At 36.3% G+C, this 18,206-nt stretch overlaps 1 protein-coding gene across 10 annotated transcripts in view; it reads left to right on the top strand.

Moving 5' to 3' along the window:
* Positions 1–18,206, top strand: part of slc44a1b (solute carrier family 44 member 1b) — a 30,556-nt gene that overhangs the window by 1,578 nt on the left and 10,772 nt on the right. For 4 of the 10 annotated variants that reach the window (XM_067390118.1, XM_067390137.1, XM_067390163.1 and 1 more), the window contains exons 2-10: positions 1,658–1,747; positions 4,898–5,040; positions 11,662–11,798; positions 13,991–14,084; positions 14,181–14,350; positions 14,731–14,820; positions 15,575–15,741; positions 15,842–16,028; positions 16,921–17,089. In XM_067390118.1, the coding sequence (XP_067246219.1) occupies positions 1,658–1,747; positions 4,898–5,040; positions 11,662–11,798; positions 13,991–14,084; positions 14,181–14,350; positions 14,731–14,820; positions 15,575–15,741; positions 15,842–16,028; positions 16,921–17,089 (1,247 nt within the window). Of the gene's footprint in view, positions 1–563; positions 857–973; positions 1,017–1,657; positions 1,748–4,897; positions 5,041–11,661; positions 11,799–12,879; positions 13,881–13,990; positions 14,085–14,180; positions 14,351–14,730; positions 14,821–15,574; positions 15,742–15,841; positions 16,029–16,920; positions 17,090–18,206 lie in introns of those variants that run through there. The other 6 variants (XM_067390127.1, XM_067390145.1, XM_067390155.1 and 3 more) reach the window with 6 other exon arrangements.

Genomic DNA, 18,206 nt, shown 5'->3' with positions numbered 1-18,206 from the left:
TGGTTACCAAACAGTTGATGGGCCCCATTGACTTCCATAGTATTTTTTTTTTTTTCCATATATGGAAGTCAATGGGGCCCATCAACTGTTTGGTAACTGACATTCTTCAAAATACTATATCTTCTTTTGTGTTCTGCAGAAGAAATGAATTCATACATGTTTGGAACAATTTGAGGGTGAGTAAATGATGACAGAATTTTCATTTTTGGTGAACTATCCCTTTAAGGTCAGAAATGTTGGCAGTTTTGCATAATCTTTTATTATTATTATTTAAAAATAAGCAGTGAAACTGTTTTAAACTATGATTATTATGTTAATAACACAACATTAATTAAAACAATATTAATAAAATTTAATTTAAACAATTGCCCAACTGTTTTGAAACTACGTTTATTACAGGATGCAACGCGCCAAAAAACTAACGAAGAAGAAGAAGAACTACGTTTATTATAGAAAAAATTCCCAATGAAACTACAGCAGTTTAAACTTCCCGGGTTCCTCCAGCATCCCTACATTCAGCGCGAGTTCCTCCTCATCCAGCTCGTGCTGTGAATGGACGGCTGCCGTTCTTTTCCGGCTACACCTGCTCAACCCACCAGGAAGTGCTGGGCGATAAATCCTAAAGTAATAATCCCTTTTACCTGGAGCGAGAGGAGCGAACAAACATTATTATGCAGTGTATCCGGGGAAAGCCCTCCGATTAGATTTATGTGATCGACGCGCACGATTAATGCAGGGTAAAAAACACACCGTCAACTCCCTGCAAGTTGGGGTTATTGTTTTCCTGCGGTGTAGCGTTTAGTTTTTTTGCGGTCCAAACCTCCCTCCGGCAATGGGATGCTGTGAAAGCGCAGAGGTAAGCGATGCTGCCCGCGACAATACGTGATACAGCGTATCGAATCTCGAGCGGATGTGTTGATACATTGTTACATTGTCGCGCGCGCTGTGATACATTGTTTCACGGCTGATCGCCTTTGACGGGCCAGTGAAGTGCTGTACTGTCTCTTGCGCTGCATGTAATCCTATTATTACGTCCTATGCGGCCGCACATAGCGATGAAGGCATTTGACCATGACAATTATATGATGATTTCGCCTGTGCATCAAAAGACTAACCGTTAGCCCTTTGTCTTTTTTTTTTTTTTTGCAACACACTGATGATCATCATAACACTGTATATTGTGTTAGTAAACATGTTTACAGGGACTGCTGTCTTTTACAACACACTGATTACACAAAGGATGACTTATAATTGAATATATTGTGGTCGATGTTTGTTTTGTGACATTGATTTTATGTTTTGACAGGTTATATTTATGTGAAATTACTAATTAACATTTGCAGCATGTTAACTAGTTATGTAAAGAAGAAATTGACTGATGTCATTTTTTATGATAATTTTTTTTTCAAATGTTTCCTTAATATAGATATTATTTATTGTTCTATCATTTTTTTTTTTTTTTTTTTTTTTTTTTTGATACAATAATAAATGTGTACTACTCATGCATATTGTGGCTGGCTGCCACAAATAAATCAGTGTATTGCAAACACTGAACCTGATTATCAGTTTATCATTAATGTGAAGCCATTTTATTTGAATCAAATGATAACAACTTTTAGCATGACTGAACATGTGTTACTGTGTTTTTGCACTGCAGAGGACAAAAAGAGAATGGAAACCTTTGGAGGACCGAAGCTGCACGGATCTGCCATGGTTCCTGTTATTTACATTGTTCCTTGTGGGAATGGTAAGTAATTTTATTCATAATATGCATACTACTGTATATACATTATGAAAATGCTTATGGTCACACGTGTTCATGTTACCATTTACGGTGGGGTACTGAGTCATTCTGATATACTACTTCATGATATATTACTTGTGATTTTTATAATTCCTGGGTGCGTTTCCCAATAGCATTGTTAGCAAACTATGGTTGCAAGATCCATCGTAACCATGAACATTTGCAAACGGCGTCACTGTTGTGTGGTTGGAACGACAGCTCTCGACTTGTGGTTAGAAGCATAGTTTCTTGTTTGCATGACATGTCTACTTGATAACCTTATTTGGTGCTAAATAGCAAGCTGATATTCAGTACAATCTATATCTTTCATATCAGATATTTACAAATTTGAATTCCGTCTTTTAGTTTGTGCATGTGCCTATTTGTTTTAGTACGTAAGGACGAGCCACGATTGAATCTATAATTAAAGCAAAATCACTGAGAAAAAAAAAAAAAATTGTCCTCAGATGTCACGTCTGTAATTTATAGCAACAAATCTGGCATTAATTCAATCTCAAAGGAATCATTTACTAGAAGGTATTATCCACCACCTGCGTGATATCCACCACCAACGTGGTTGAATGACAAATTTGTGATAAAGCGGTTTTTGGAAACAGTCGACAACTAAACAAAAAAAAAAAAACAACAAAGAAGAAATTTAAAAAACATGTATTTTACTAGAGGTTCTGACAAAATTTAATTGCTGCACTCTATTTAAAAAATGTTAATTTTAAATTGATTATTTAAAGGTGCCATCGAATTGAAAATTGAATTTACCTCGGCATAGTTGAATAACAAGAGTTCAGTACATGGAAATGACATACAGTGAGTCTCAAACTCCATTGTTTCCTCCCTCTTATATAAATCTCATTTGTTTAAAAGACCTCAGAAGAACAGGCGAATCTCAACATAACACCGACTGTTACGTAACAGTCGGGATCATTAATATGTACGCCCCCAATATTTGCATATGCCAGCTCATGATCGAGACATTTCACAAGGGCAGCCAGTATTAATGTCTGGATCTGTGCACAGCTGAATCATCAGACTAGGTAAGCAAGCAAGAACAATAGCGAAAAATGGCAGATGGAGCAATAATAACTGACATGATCCATGATATCATGATATTTTTAGTGATATTTGTAAATTGTCTTTCTAAATGTTTCGTTAGCATGTTGCTAATGTACTGTTAAATGTGGTTAAAGTTACCATCATTTATTACTGTATTCGCGGAGACAAGAGCCGTCACTATTTTCATTTTTAAACACTTGCAGTCTGTATAATTCATAAACACAACTTCGTTCTTTATAAATCTCTCCAACAGTGTGTAATGTTAGCTTTAGCCACGGAGCACCATCAAACTCATTCAGAATCAAATGTAAACATCCAAATAAATACCATACTTATGCGATTAGACATGTTGCATGACGAACGCTTTGTAAAGATCCATTTTGAGGGTTATATTAGCTGTGTAAACTTTGTTTATGCACTGTTTAAGGCAAGCGCGAGCTCCGTGGGCGGGGAGCGTGAGCATTTAAAGGGGCCGCAGCCTAAATCGGCTCCTATTTAATGATGCCCCAAAATAGGCAGTTAAAAAAAGTTAATTAATTTTGAGCTGAAACTTCACAGACACATTCAGGGGACACCTTAGACTTATATTACATCTTTTAAAAAGACGTTCTACGGCACTTTTAAAATGGGTTGAATGAATGATTCAATGACTCACTCATAAAGACTTCACTTGTTTCGTAACTGGATGAATTAGTGTTTTTGAATGAATCTCTTAAATGAATAATTCAATGACAAATACATTTTTTAACAGTCACTTGTCGTCACCTACTAGTGTAATGGTGTAATCAATACAATCTCTATTTGAAGCATCAAGTTACTTTCAAATGGTCATTTGCTCTTTTTTTCTCGCTACCGTCGACATCAGTGTTTATACTCAAACTATAAACTTTAATCCCAGTACTTCTGTGATAATTTGAATGTTTGTTGAAAAAATGGTTTGTGAAGCTGTTTCAAACCTATACGTGATAACTGCTCTCTCTGAGTCAGCGGCAGCACCAATGTAGATTTGAATTTTCACTGTGATTGTACTTGTCAAAGGTTTAATAGACACAGCCGAATCATTGTCAGTTAGGTAAAAGATTGCGTGGGTGTTTGAATTGGGATTGTGATCTTTAAACGATTAATCATGCAACTCTACTGTATTTCTTTATTTCTTTATTTTTGTAATAAGCAGGACAACATACAAGCAGATGGCCATTGTAACACAATAAACAGAGAGATAAATCAGGACTATGATGTGAAGCAGAAGTGGAGTTCAGTGTTCCTGGACACTCCAGTTTACTGTGATACAACAATAAAATAACTCAAAAAATAGAACAAATAACTAAAAGCAATAATTAATGCTCATTAATTTATTTAGTAAATAGCCATATAATACAACATTCTGCCATACTAATTCATTCAAGTGCTGCATAATTTTTTTTTTTCAGCTTTTTTTTGCTTTAAATTGCCTTTTTTATTTATAGGGTTTTGTCACCTTGTGATTATTATTATTATTTTTTAAATTCATCTGGTGTTCACAAAAAAATTGGTAACATTATGGAAATTTATTGTGTAAATAGTATGGGAATCTTTAGTTTAGCTCTACACATGCCACATTGACACTTAACTAGATGTCCTAACCAGTGCAATGCACTTGGTTTCTATTCCTGTGGTGTTTTGCAGGGTACCTCCACCCAGTGTGAAATCTCACAGCTTCAAAATCCTGTTCCACATAACTGTATAGTATACATCAAATATTTTCTGATTGGTTGTGATTGCATGCGATCACACCGTAGTGTGAACATGCAAAATACTTGTCACTTGAAAGTTTTGGACATTGTGTTAGTGTATGTTTCAACGTACGTGTCTTAGGTGAGGATGCTGATACTCACAGGAATCTCTTAATTTAATGTTGAAACTTTCTATAATTAGGTTTTGATGAATCTTGTTAATTACTTAGCCTTTGCTGCAAAGGAGTTTTGCCATCATCTTTGTCTGTAGTTTTTTTTTTTTTTTAAACAAACACTTTCCATGATTCCTGCTAATTCACTCTCATTCCAGTGTGGCATCTGTGGGTTTACCATCGCGACTGGAGGGGCGGCGCGGCTCGTCTTCGGATATGACAGCTATGGGAACACATGCGGCCAACGCAATGAGCCCATCGAAGGGGTCCGGCTGAGCGGTCTCGACCATCTTGACAGAAAGTGAGTCAGCTTGCCTTTTATCCCTCTTTTTTATGCTTAGCCCGCATGCATCCATCCCGTACCCTCATTTTTTGCCCCCTCCTCATCCTCATTGCACACCCATTTTTCATAAAGTCGTAAAGTGGTCAGTGGTTAAATCAGACCGCTCCAGCTCTTTGGCCCTTGATTATCACATCAATGCAAATGTCAAACGGCAGGCGTTTCACCTCGAGATGGCTGAGGACTATCTGAGCTACACACACAGAGCCTTGAATAATTCAGTACAGGCCCTGAGGACAGGTACTGTCACAGTGTGCGGCCCTTAATGGGTGCTAGCCTGCAGGAAAGACAGGTATTGCAGGCCATTTCATTTGCAGAGCTGTCAAATGACGTTTTTTTGGCTCTTCAGTGTGGTTGAACTGAATTGAATGTAGCTTTTTAGAGATGAGTCTGAGATCTGACTCATCACAGGGCAGAGTGATTCATTTGGTGGAGTATTCACTAGCTTGTCAGAGAAGACGTAAACTTAATAATGGCTTGAAAGTGTCTTGCTAGAGCTGTCAGAGAGATGGCTGCGCTGGCGGAGGGCATGCAGTTTACCTGTGTATTTAATGATGTGTAGACTTCACACAAATGCAATTTTAAGGGATGGTTTACCCGAAAAAGTAAATTCTGGATTTGCTCACCCTTATTTTGTTCCAAACTCATTTAACTTTTTCTGGAACACAAAAGAAGATCATTTGAAAAAAATACGATTTTTTTATACAATGAAATCAATGAGGTCCAATGTTGTTCGGACCTAGTGTTGTACATAAGGAGTATAGTCATATAGGTTTGAAACATCATTCTTTTTTTTATTCAGCATGCATTAAATTGATCAAACGTGACAGTAAAGACATGTTTGTCATGCTGTTCTTTTAAACTATATCATGGTTTCCACAAAAATATTAAGTAACACAATAGGGGTGTGACGAAACGGGTAGCTCACGAGATGAGGTGAGACACAAGATTTTTACACACTATTTTTAAGAAATCCTCAAAGATGTAATACATGACTAGAAAAAATAATTTGCAGTGTATTTGAAATGTTTTAACTAATCATCTTGTAATGAATGTCATTTCAGTTCTTCTTTCTGAGTATGAATTATCATATGCAGTAAAAGACGACAATACTCAAGCACCGTAAAAGGTTTTGCCACAAACTCAACTGACTGACTTCTCTTCTGTATGATTTCAGACCTTACTGTACATGACTTATTAGCTTCTACATCTTTTGACCTCATAACTGAACTCCTTTCCACAAATTGAACAGTATAAATAAAAATGGGAACACTTTACAATAAGGTCTCATTTATTAACATTAGTTAGGCTAATGTATTAACCAACATCAACTAACAATGAGCAATATGTTACAGTATTTCTTAATCTTTGATAATGTTAGTCAATTAAAATTGTCATTCATTGTTAGTTCATGATAGTTCACAGTGCATTAACTAATGTTAACAAATACAACTTTTAATTTTAATAATGTATTAGTAGCCTAAATGTTGAAATTAACATTAAGATTATTAAATGTTGTAGAAGTATTGTTCTTCCTTAGCTCATGTAACTAATGTTAACTAATGAAACCTTATTGTAAAGTGTTACCGTAAAAATTAATAACAGTTTTCTTTTAGTCTTAAGTGCAAACAGTAAGTGCAACCAAAGCACTCTCTCAATATTCAAAGTGTAAATAAGACCAAATTTTTCTTCAAGCATGATACAGAGTGGAGAGATTGTTACAACTACACAGCCCAGCCTAAGATCACTTCCATGACACAATATCTCGTCACACCCTTACAACACAACTGTTTGTAACATTGATAAATATAAAAACAAAATTCTCAAAAAGCAAATCAGCAAATTAGAATGATTTCTGAAGGATCATGTGACACTGAGGACTGGAGTAATGATGCTGAAAATTCAGCTTTGCCATCACAGAAATAAATTATATTTTAAAATGTATTGAAATAGAAAAAGGTTATTTTAAATTGTAATAATATTTCACAATATTACTGTTTTTATTGCAGCCTTGGTGAGCATGAGACATAAAAATCTTACAGACCCCAAACTTTTGAATGGTAGTTTATTTATATACCGTTTCGATCCCTTTTGATGTGTCTGTATGTCACAGTTTATCATGGGACAATTGCTTTTTTCACATTTGACTTGAAATTACTAACAAAACAGAGCACAAATTGAATGGATAATTTTATGTTTATGATAAAAAAAAGTTCTTTGCTGTCCAGCCATGATGAAAATATTAGTTAAAAATTATAGCCTTTGAGGACAGTAAAATTATAGTCATGTCAACTGCCCATTTACAGACTCATTTTGTGATGTGATGCAGACATGTTGGTGTTTCACATTAGTAGTTTTTCATGAGGAGATGTTGCCTGGTGTGATTTAGTACGTGTCCAAGTGTTTGCTTATCCCATTACAACATATAGCTTGGAGTAATTGCTTCAATTATTCATGTTATAAAAGAGACTGATGCGGTAAATATCGCTTAGAGTGAGTTATTCCTACAGGAAGGCGTGACTGCTCATTTTTGTCTTCCTCTCGTTACACATTTAACTCTGGCTCAAAATACAGAACCACTAGAAATGTGCAATCACCCCTGAGCAGAACTACTCTATCCTCCATATCATTCTCTCTTCATACACACACCGCTAACTTAGGCTCATTGGAAATGTGTGCCTCTACTACTGTATACAATAAATTCACTGCAGTTTCCAGATTAAATTAATTCTTTAGGCCAGTGGTTCTCAAAGCGCACAGGTACTGCAGTTTACTGCAGCGGGAGATCAGCAGAGAAAAACAAACATACAGAAAACAGCTGTTGCAATGTTGTTCAAGTGCGTGAATGGTGATTGGCACTTTTGCCTTTATAAAGTGGCGCCGAATGCCAATTCCACCAAAATTTGAGAACCACTGCCGTTTAGGCAGTAAAACAACAACTTTTATTCTTTTCCCATTGCCACTGTAATAAACATTTATTTTTGCATGATTCCTTGCACAATATGTTCTCAAAACACTTTTACCATAGTACATGATTTGTAAACGAACACAGTTTGACATTTGCGTTCATAGTCAGCTCCATATGTATGGCTTTTCTGACGTAGTAAACTTGCTTGGTAGCTCACCTGGTACACGAGTCACAATAAAAGTTAAATTGCATGGTTGCTTCAGCAAATGTGTTTTCATTTCCCTTTTTTGTTAACCCTGTTGGTCAGGTTTATGGTAGGGTTTAGTGTAGGTGGTACGATATTTTTAAACACGATAGAGCATTAACCTTTTAGCACCATTTCGCCAGACATTTAATTTCTGAATTGCTGTGATATGTACAATAACCAACTTCATAAAATGTTGCTAAATTCACTTTCATCTGTTTCGGATAAAACCGAATGAGCATTTCAATTGGAGTGCCTTCATGAGTGTTGTGAAAAGTGCAACAAGCAATGTAATATCATTTTGCAGAAATGTCACCAAAGGCACGGTTTTCCAATGAGCCTGCTGCCTGGATGGCACATCGCTATTCCCTGCGGACCCACTGTCTAATGAAAGTGCCTTCATGAGTCAAAGAAAAGAGAAAGACATTAGGTCTTGGACTTGTCATTATTGTTCTCATAATTTCTGTTGTTCCTGAGCCTTAATTTGTGTTAACTCATGTTGGATAGGAAGGTTATGTTCTATGGACTTTTAGCTTTCTACTTGCCGCTTACCATGTAAGTAATAATTATGTGCTTCTTTGGTAGGATTTTACATCTGACGTTAGCCTACTTTGTTGATGGTAGAATTTATTGACTAGATTAGCACAGGCCTGTGTTTCATTTGGTCTGGACTTGGCAGGGACGAGAATAGTTGTGGTCTAATACTGTTACTGGTCTGGACTTTGATCTAGTTATTTACTTTACTGCTATTTACAGTTGCTGGCAAGATACTTGATCAAAACAGAGCTTCTTGTGTAGCTATTTGAGTAAGTTAATGTAGAATGCTGTTCTTCCTCAATATAGGAGTATGGGTCAGGATGGTTAGTTTACCTACTTTTAATGTTTGTTTTTAATATCCAGTCTCTATAGTGCATGGCTGTTGAGTGCACTATATTAGAATGGAGTGAATAAAATGAAGCAAGGAATTCAGACACTGACATATTACATATTACATACGTCTTTCCTCCACGTAGTAAGTCACAAATAACAGAGTAACTTTACATTGTAATTATACATTCCATCGTGTCAGCTTTTTAGTTTCATTGATGGTTTATTAATGTAATAAATATTTAATTTGGTTTTCCATGATTACTCTAATTTGTTTTCATAATCCTTGAACTAATCATAAGTCATAAACTCACATTAAGAATAAAGACATCAATCAGTGTACATTATTGCATGTATTTTTGTGTGCATTGAACTTGGCTGTCCACGCAGCTTTTTGCACCTTTGACAAGAGATTAAGTGTCATCACCTGTTATTCTTTAATGAATTCATCTGATTATGTGTTATCTTCTCTATCTTGTTTATTTAATTCTGAAATAATATTCAACCAAGGCTGTTTCACGTGGCATTTACCTCTATAAAGTTAGGTATTTGCAACAACTAGGGAAATGACATTGATAAGCTGCTCATAATATCAAGGTAATGTTGTCTCTAAATTGAACTAATGTGGACAGTCATGGTAAAAGTCATGCTGTTGTTTTAATAAAGGGAATTTAAGGCTTTGTGTTAGAAGAAAATAATAAATTTAGTGTATAACGACTGCAATCTTGTATTGTAAAGTAAATTGAGTCGATTCGAAAAACCTGTGATCAAACACCCCTACTAGAAATCATATTGCTGTACTGGATAAAGTACATGCTTAGTTTGGATGTAACTATATGTGTGTCAGGAGTTAGCATGCTAATGTTGTTAGTTGAGCAAAGTTCATCTGGTTAATGCACTTATCTTAGTTTTACTTTCTCAGCTGCTAATACTATGATCCAGCAGCCTGCTTCCACTGCCCAGCCCACGATCCCTCACTTTATCCATCTCTGTTCAATGGGTTATAGTCCATCTTTGCCCCTATGTTCTTTGTGTTTATTGCATTCAATAAAGGTTGTGAGCAGTTTTTGTGCAGCATGCTTTGGGTTAGATTAGGTTCAGTGGTTATTTTATTTTCCCTTTTGTCTGTATGAAAATTATATATTTTACAGGCCTAATATTTAGTTCTTTTCCTGGAAGTCTGCTTATAACGCTGTTCAAACTGTCTAGCACTTATAGTGTGCAGTCACACATTAACTCTTTCCCCACCATTGACAGAATTTTCCGTCATTTATGAGACAACACTTCCCCACCGTTGATGAAAATTTCCGGCAATCCGTGTTTTCACTGTTAAAATGCTTTTTTTCCCCTTCTAAGCAGAGGCTCTGTTCTTTCTTTTCATATACTGCATATTCAGATATTCATACAACAAAATATTCTGAGGACCATGAAAGTTTTGTGAAAATGCTGGCCATGGTTGGTTGGCAATTTAAAAAAAAATGCTGACAGGGTTAAAAGTGCTGCAACAAAAAAAAAAAGAAAAAAAAGAAAAAAAAAATCAAATATACCAATATCTTTTTCATTTTTTTTTTTTTTCTTCACACCTTTAATTATTACTTAAAACTGTTACCTGTACCTAAGATTTATATATGCGACCGTTGATATGATTGGCTAGCTTACATATTCCAGTGTAGCACAGTCCAAACTGTTGTTCATCATGTCAGGTCAATTGTGGATCATGTGACACTGAAGACTGGAGTAATGATCCTGATAATGAGTTTGGCATCACAGGAAGAAAATACATTTTAAAATACACAAATAAACAGTTATTTTAAATTGAAATAATATTTCACATTTCTGTTTATACTACATTTTTGATCAAATGAATGCAGCTTTGGTGAGCATACGAGACTGAAAAAAATCATACCAACCCTAAACTTCTGAACGATAGTGTATGCCTATGTAGTAAATTAAAAACCCTAAAACATTAATTCTGTCTCTAATCCTGTATTCTAAAAGATCAACCTGTTCTAGATAGCTGAAGGTCTAGTTTGCATATCTGAATGCTATTCCTGTCAAATCTTTTCACATTAGACTTCCCTGAGGACAGATCTGGGCTACGTTCTTACAGTAAACCTCTTCTGTGGCCAGACCATTTTGACAGGATCTGTGCTAATGCTGAAGTGCTCTTTCCTCAAGCGAGTGTGTCCCCTGCTTACTGACAGTCTGTTTTTGTGCTGAGCACACAAGACAATGGGTCTCTCGTCCCCGTGTGGGCGCCGTGCCCACTTCACACCACATGAAAAGCTGAAGTAAAGCCACAGCCACAGAGGAGGCTTGGCTCATAAACAAGCTCTCAGTACCCCTCTGCCAAAAAATTGGGCTGAACGGTCCTGTGACAAAAAAAAAAAATCTGCTGTTCAGAGTCGATCTTTATCGCACAATGCTGTGTTTTAAGTCCCACTCTGGTATCAGATCAGACTCCATGAAATAAACAACTTGTTTTGGTATTTAGTTTGTCATCAGATTTGAGGTTAGATACTCTTCCTGTCTTGAAAATGAGACTTTGTGGTTTTATTCACAGATTCGTCTTTTTCCTGGATCCATGCAACATAGACATCATTCAGAGGAAGATTAAGTCCTTGGCACTGTGCGTGTCACAATGTCCCACCGAGGAACTGGCAACTTACTACGACCTCAAGAGGTTTGCCATGATGAATGGTGAGTCGGTCGCCCAGTTAGCTATTGTGGGCATGTAACGTCATCGTCACAGATATAATGCCAGGACATTGACTGTACATAAATCTATGGGAAAGACAAAGGCGTTCCTCATATATATGGTCATGACCCCCAGTGTGTCTTTTCACAGTGTTCTTTACTCAGGGGCTCCAAGAAGAGTAACACACACACATAGATATAGACATATGTTCCTGCCAGGCAAAGCCAGTAAGACCCGGTTGAGTTAACTAAACAAAGATTCCACTGACCCGTCTTGCTTTAGGGACTCTGTTGTTTACAGTCCAGTCTTGCTGTCTGTAGGGTTTGACATGTTCCATCTGACACTAAGGGTGAATATGAATGGATGACATTGTTTCCCTGGAGTTTCTCTGTGTTTTCTGTGCATCTGCTTATGAGGACAGTTCATTATGTTTCTGGAGTTCACATTCATATTAAATGTGTAGTGAGTTGACAATTTAAAGAGTTAGTTCACCCAAAAATAAAAATTCTGTCATTAATTACTCACCACCTTTGTTCATCTTTGAACACAAATTCAGATATTTTTGATGAAATCTGAGAGGTATATGACTCGTCCATATTTAACAGACATTTTCAAGGTCCAGAAAGGTACTAAAGACATTGTTAAAACAGTCAACGTGACTGCAGTGGTTCAACCTTAATTTTTAAAGAAGCGACGAGAATACTTTTTGTGGGCAAAAACAAAACACAAATAACGACTTTATTCAACAATCTCATCTCTTTCCTGTCATTATCCTTATGTAGTTGCCACAGTGAAGGCTTCCATGTTTAAGTTCGGTATTGGCCAAAGCTGATTACGTGAGCAGCATGATGCATGCGTGTGATGCTGACGAAGAAGCTGGCCAATAATGAGTCAGCATTCTGACATAGAATCAGTAGGGACTTGACGTAAACAACCTATGAGAATGACATAGAAGGGAAGATATTATTGAATAAAGTCGTTACTTTTTTCTTTTTGCACACAAAACTTATTCTCGTCGCTTCATAAAATTAAGGTTGAACCACTGCAGTAATGTCGACTTTTTTAACAAAGCCTTTAGTACCTTTCTAGACCTTGAAAATGTTGGTCAAATTGCAGTCTATGGATGAGTCATCTACATCTCGGATTTCATCAAAAATATCTTAATTTGTGTTCTGAAGATGAACGAAGGTCTTATAGGTGTGAAACGACATGAGGGCGAGCAATTAATGACAGAATTTTAATTTTTGGGTGAACTAACCCTTTAATTAGTGACATTAATATCTCATTACACATCCCTGTTGAAAAGTCCAGCTAAAACCAGTTTCTGATGGTAGCTGATGTCAGTGTTATTTTGTGTTATCTTTCTCTTATTGAGACTAATCTCAACTGATTGGCCCTGTTTACACCTGGTATTAAGATGCGTTAAGATCACAAATAGACGAGGGAGACGCACCCCCTCTCTTTTGTCCACTTTCAACCACTTTTGTCCTGATGTATTCGTGGGGAGGGTCTATGGGCGGGTAAATGTATGTTGTTGTTTTTTTCAAGATCTTTCAATCTAATGGACAAAATAAGATTGCATAAATTACATGATCACGTCCAGAGTCGGCGTTCGTCTCTGCTCTGATTCTAGAAATCAGGAATGGTGAGAGAACATTGTGTTTGGTACGTTTTTCATCTTCAAACCAAACTTGGGTCTTCACTCAATAAAGTTTAAATCCCGTCTGACTAGCACGCTTCCCGTAATGTTTAGACATTAACACATGAGCGTTAACACTACAAAAGCAATCTGGTCGAGTGGACAAGCTCAAAACATTTAGACCCCATTTACACCTGTATTTGGTGTCGTCCACTTGTGAGCCGAATCATCCGATCGACCAAAACACATCTTAATACCAAGTGTGAACAGGGCCATTGTATCGTTCACCCAAAAATAAAAATAAAAATTAATTTACTCAACCTCAAGTTGTTCTAAAAATGTATGGAAGTCAATGAGGGCCAGCAACTTCAAAACATTCTTCAAAACATCTTCTTTTGTGTTCAACAGAACAAAGAAACTCAAATAGGGTTAGAACAACTTGAGGGTGAGTAATTGATAATTTTTATTTTTGGGTGAACTATCCCTTTAAGCTAACATAAGCTAGCATTATAGGGGTGATGTTGTATATAATGCTTTTTTTTTGTTCTCTTTTAGGGTCTGAGCTTTGTTCGTATGAGTTACCTGGTCATAAGTACCCACAACTTCCCGAACGCTTTGATAAGTGTCCCAAACTTCCAGTACCAGAGAGGTATGAAAACGCTTAACAAACAAACTCCCCCTATAAACCCCAGCTCTTTTCCCCCTTGATCTGTCCTCTATCTTCTGGCCTTTTCTATCTCTGCAGCAAAGCTCTTCCAGTGTTTAACCGCTGCACGCCAGTGGATATCTCCTGCTATGCTAAGTTTGCTGAAGCGGTGGTCACGTTTGTCAGTGATAACAGCATGTTAAACAGGCTGATTGCCGGGGTGGCGGCCAGCAAAGAGATCATTGTTGGGCTGTGTCTGCTGGCGTTAGGTAACCGTCTACTCTCTCTGGTTGCTGCTTCTGCTGCTGAGGCTCATTTGATTCAATTTTCTTATGTGTTTATCTGTAAAATGAGATGAAATGGATAATTATGGTCCCTGATATCAATATCAAATCAAGGATAATTAAGTTGTACATTATTAAGCATTAACAAACAAGCATCTAAATAAAAAGCTCACTATTGTAAGCCACTATCAGATGAAGGCTGAAGTATTCTGTCATCCCTTTAAGATAATGTGAAACAGCATTTGCAACACATTTAAATTCCATGATACAATGCTTTTAAATTAAGATTAAGAATATCTTGATCTGATTTTAGTCCAGTCTAGAGTGTTCCTCTAACCGCTGATCCTGTTTTGTGCATGCTGCAGTTTTGTCTATGATTCTCATGGTAATCATTCGCTACATCTCTGCTGTCCTGGTTTGGATCCTCACTGCACTGGTGGTTCTGGGTTCTTTGGGCAAGTCTGCTTTCTCTGATCTTTTCTCACTTCCTAAACTGAGAATGACATTCTTTTTTTTTTTATTTGCATGTACTGTTCCTGAGAGCAAAATAGCACAATAGAGCAATCTGATGAATTTGAACAGTTTAGCCAGTTGTTGTTGCCCAAAGTTAGCGGTTTTTAATAATCATGTCGGTCTGATATTTTATTTATTTTTTTTTTTTTTGTTATATTTTAATTTGTTTTATTTTTTTATTTTGATATTTATTATTGTTATATTCTATTGTGTTTTGTTGTTTTTTTATTTTATTGTTTTGTTATATTTTAATTGGTTTTATTTATTTTATTGTTTATTTTTTATTTTATTCTATTTTCTTTTCTTTTCTTTTCTTTGGTTTTGTTTTATTTTGTTTTGTTAATTTCCTCAATATTTGCCAGGTTTCAAAAGTACTATACAATTATCCATCTTAATACTGTAATTTACTTAAATTTACAATTCTTATAATTTTTGATGTCTGATTTCAATTCCATTTCCAATATTTAGAGTGAATTGTATTTTGGCTTGAAAAATAGAATATATGGTATAGATTTATAATATCACTCATCATATGATCATATTGGCTGTTAGCCATAATTATTATTATGTATCTGTTTGAAAAGGATGCATAGTAATCTAGTTCCACATAAAGCTGAACACCATTAACAATGTTTTATTCTAGGCTTACGCCTGTTTTTGCAGTGTTGAATGTGAATTTGGTGTGTGCTTTCTCAGGAGGCACCAGCGTTCTGTGGTGGTTATATATAGACTACAGAATGACGATGAATGAGACCATGTCTAAGGATCTGAGGGAAACAGAAGAACCCAATGGTGGCATGAAGACACCCAAAGATCATGCTCAAGGACTGCTCATCTATGCAGTTTCAGCGACTGTGTTCACTGTAAGCTCTCAGAGAAATGTGGAAATGAAATATGAGTGAGATCTCCGCTGGTGTTTTTGGCTGTGTCATGCTGCTCATTTCCATCTTTCTGCTCCTGCAGGGGATTTTGTTGCTTCTGATGTTGTTTATGAGGAAGAGGGTTGCCCTGACCATCGCCCTGTTCCACGTGGCAGGAAAAGTGTTTATCCACCTGCCGCTGTTGGCGCTGCAGCCCTTCTGTACCTTCCTCGCTCTTTCTATGTTTTGGGTCTACTGGATCATGGTCCTCCTCTTTCTTGGCACCACTGGTGAGATGAGCATGGCTGTGGGTTTAAAAGAGATTTACACCTAAAACTACCCTCATTTTGTTCCAAATTTTTTTTTACATGCTTCTTTCTTCCATAATTTTCATCACAGAGTGCTTTCAGTGTATGGGGAAAAAACAGCATGAAAATTGTATAAACGTTTTGTTTTCCAAGAAAGAAAGAAAGTAAAATCGGTAATGGAATGATTTGAGGGTAAATGTTGTCAGACTTCTCATTTTTAGTTGAAATGCTAACTTGAAATGTACTAACTGAACAGTTTGGACATTTAAAACCATTTTATTATATATATATATTTTTTTTATTTATTTATTTATTTTTTTGCTTTGTTCTGTTTTATTTATTTATTTATTTATTTATTCATTTATTTATTTATTATTTATTTTTCTTTTTTGTATTTTATTTTGTACTATTTTGTTGTTTTATTGATATTTTATTTTTTCTCTCAAACATTATATTCAAAAGCTTTCAAAAATAACTAAATCTGATTTTACTTAAAGTTTTTAGTTTAAATGGTATTTTTGTTTAAAAACAGACTAAACAGTGTGGATTTATACAAACACTCATCATATAATTATATAGGTTATCCCTTAAACTTATGAATGTGTACTTTGAACTATAGATATGGAAAAGGGCATGCTAATTTAATTTTAGAAATGGCTTTGTTTTGCTTTTCTTAGGACATAATATGAACAAGGCTTAAAATAGCCTTCTGTTCAAGTCATTTTGTACAGATAATGTGGGACATTTACGTTGCAGCACAAATGATCTGACTTTGCTTGGGCGTTTCGTTTTTATTTTGAAGGTGTATTATTATTGAAGAAAGTTCCTTAAAAGCAAAAATCTCAGACTGTAGCTTGTGCATTCCTGTCCACAGGGAACCCGGAGAAGAATGAGGATACTGGCCTGGTTGAATTCAGGCTCACAGGAGCGCTGCAGTACATGACCTGGTACCACGCTGTGGGACTGATCTGGATCAGTGAGTTCATCCTGGCCTGTCAGCAGATGACCGTAGCCGGTGCTGTGGTAACCTACTATTTCACAAGGTCTGTATTTGTAGTGAATAGTGTTCTCAAATGCCACTGGTCAACAATTTGTTGTTAAAGTTGCAGTAAGTGATTTCTGAGAAAGCTGTTGAAAGTAGATCAGACTGAGCAGCAGTGGGGTGTGTAAATACACTCATGATGGGTGAGGAGAGAGAGTGAGCAAGAGGGAAGATTTGAAGAAAGACTAGAAAGAGAGATGGCTGAGAGACAAACAAGAAAAGGTCAGCGGAATATCACTGGAAAAAAAAGGGTTATGATCAGGCAGGAGCTTTAGGACCTGCGTTGATATTAGAAAAGCTTTCCAGCGCTGGAGAGACCAAAGCGGGAAGGCCTGAAAGGGAATGCAAAGGTTGCGTTGTTTCTGCTCCACTGCTATGATTGGCTAACATCTTGGAAATAACTGTTACATGTGGAACTCTCTTGAAAACTTTTACTATGTTTTTACTATTACAGCTGTCGAGATTAACTAAATGTGAAAAGTGTTGATTATAGTATTATATTTAGATCTACTCCTTTCGCATCAAAGGTTGACAGACATGTCTGTAGAGCGCATGAATGCAGTGATCTTGTCATTATGTAAATAAGCGTGTAGACAACATCACTGATAATAGCGGGAGTTTGACGAGAGTCCAGAACTCATTCACTGATAAACCTGTGTAGTGTGATTGACCACTCTAGTGATTATAAAGGAAGGGTTCCTTGATCGCTTTTTGTAATAATTTAAATAACTGATTATTTTAATGCTACTCAGAGGAACAAGTTGACATTTTAGTCACTGGCTTGATTTACTGATGCATAAACAGCAATAAAGGATTTTGAGACAAAGAACGTCTGACTGTACATGAATCATTACATATCAGAAATCACTGATCACAGATTAGGAAGTAGAAGTAGCACGGTTACTTAGATGTTATGGCATTACTGTCAGGTCCATATCTTACAGTAAAAGACTGTTTAAAAGCCTGCACCGACTGATTTACCAGTGAAATGTACTGAAACAAACAAATAATGCTCTACTGAGACATTACATCCACTTTCCATCATTAGGATCCTTTGGAGGGTGATGTAGGGCCCTATGAAATCCGTTTTATTTTTTTTCCAAATTCCGTTTTTTTCC

The sequence above is a fragment of the Chanodichthys erythropterus genome, chromosome 1 (assembly GCF_024489055.1).
Source record: "Chanodichthys erythropterus isolate Z2021 chromosome 1, ASM2448905v1, whole genome shotgun sequence".
Classification (NCBI taxonomy): domain Eukaryota; kingdom Metazoa; phylum Chordata; class Actinopteri; order Cypriniformes; family Xenocyprididae; genus Chanodichthys; species Chanodichthys erythropterus.
Note: the sequence above shows the minus strand (reverse complement) of the source record. Positions and strands in the feature narration are given on the sequence as shown.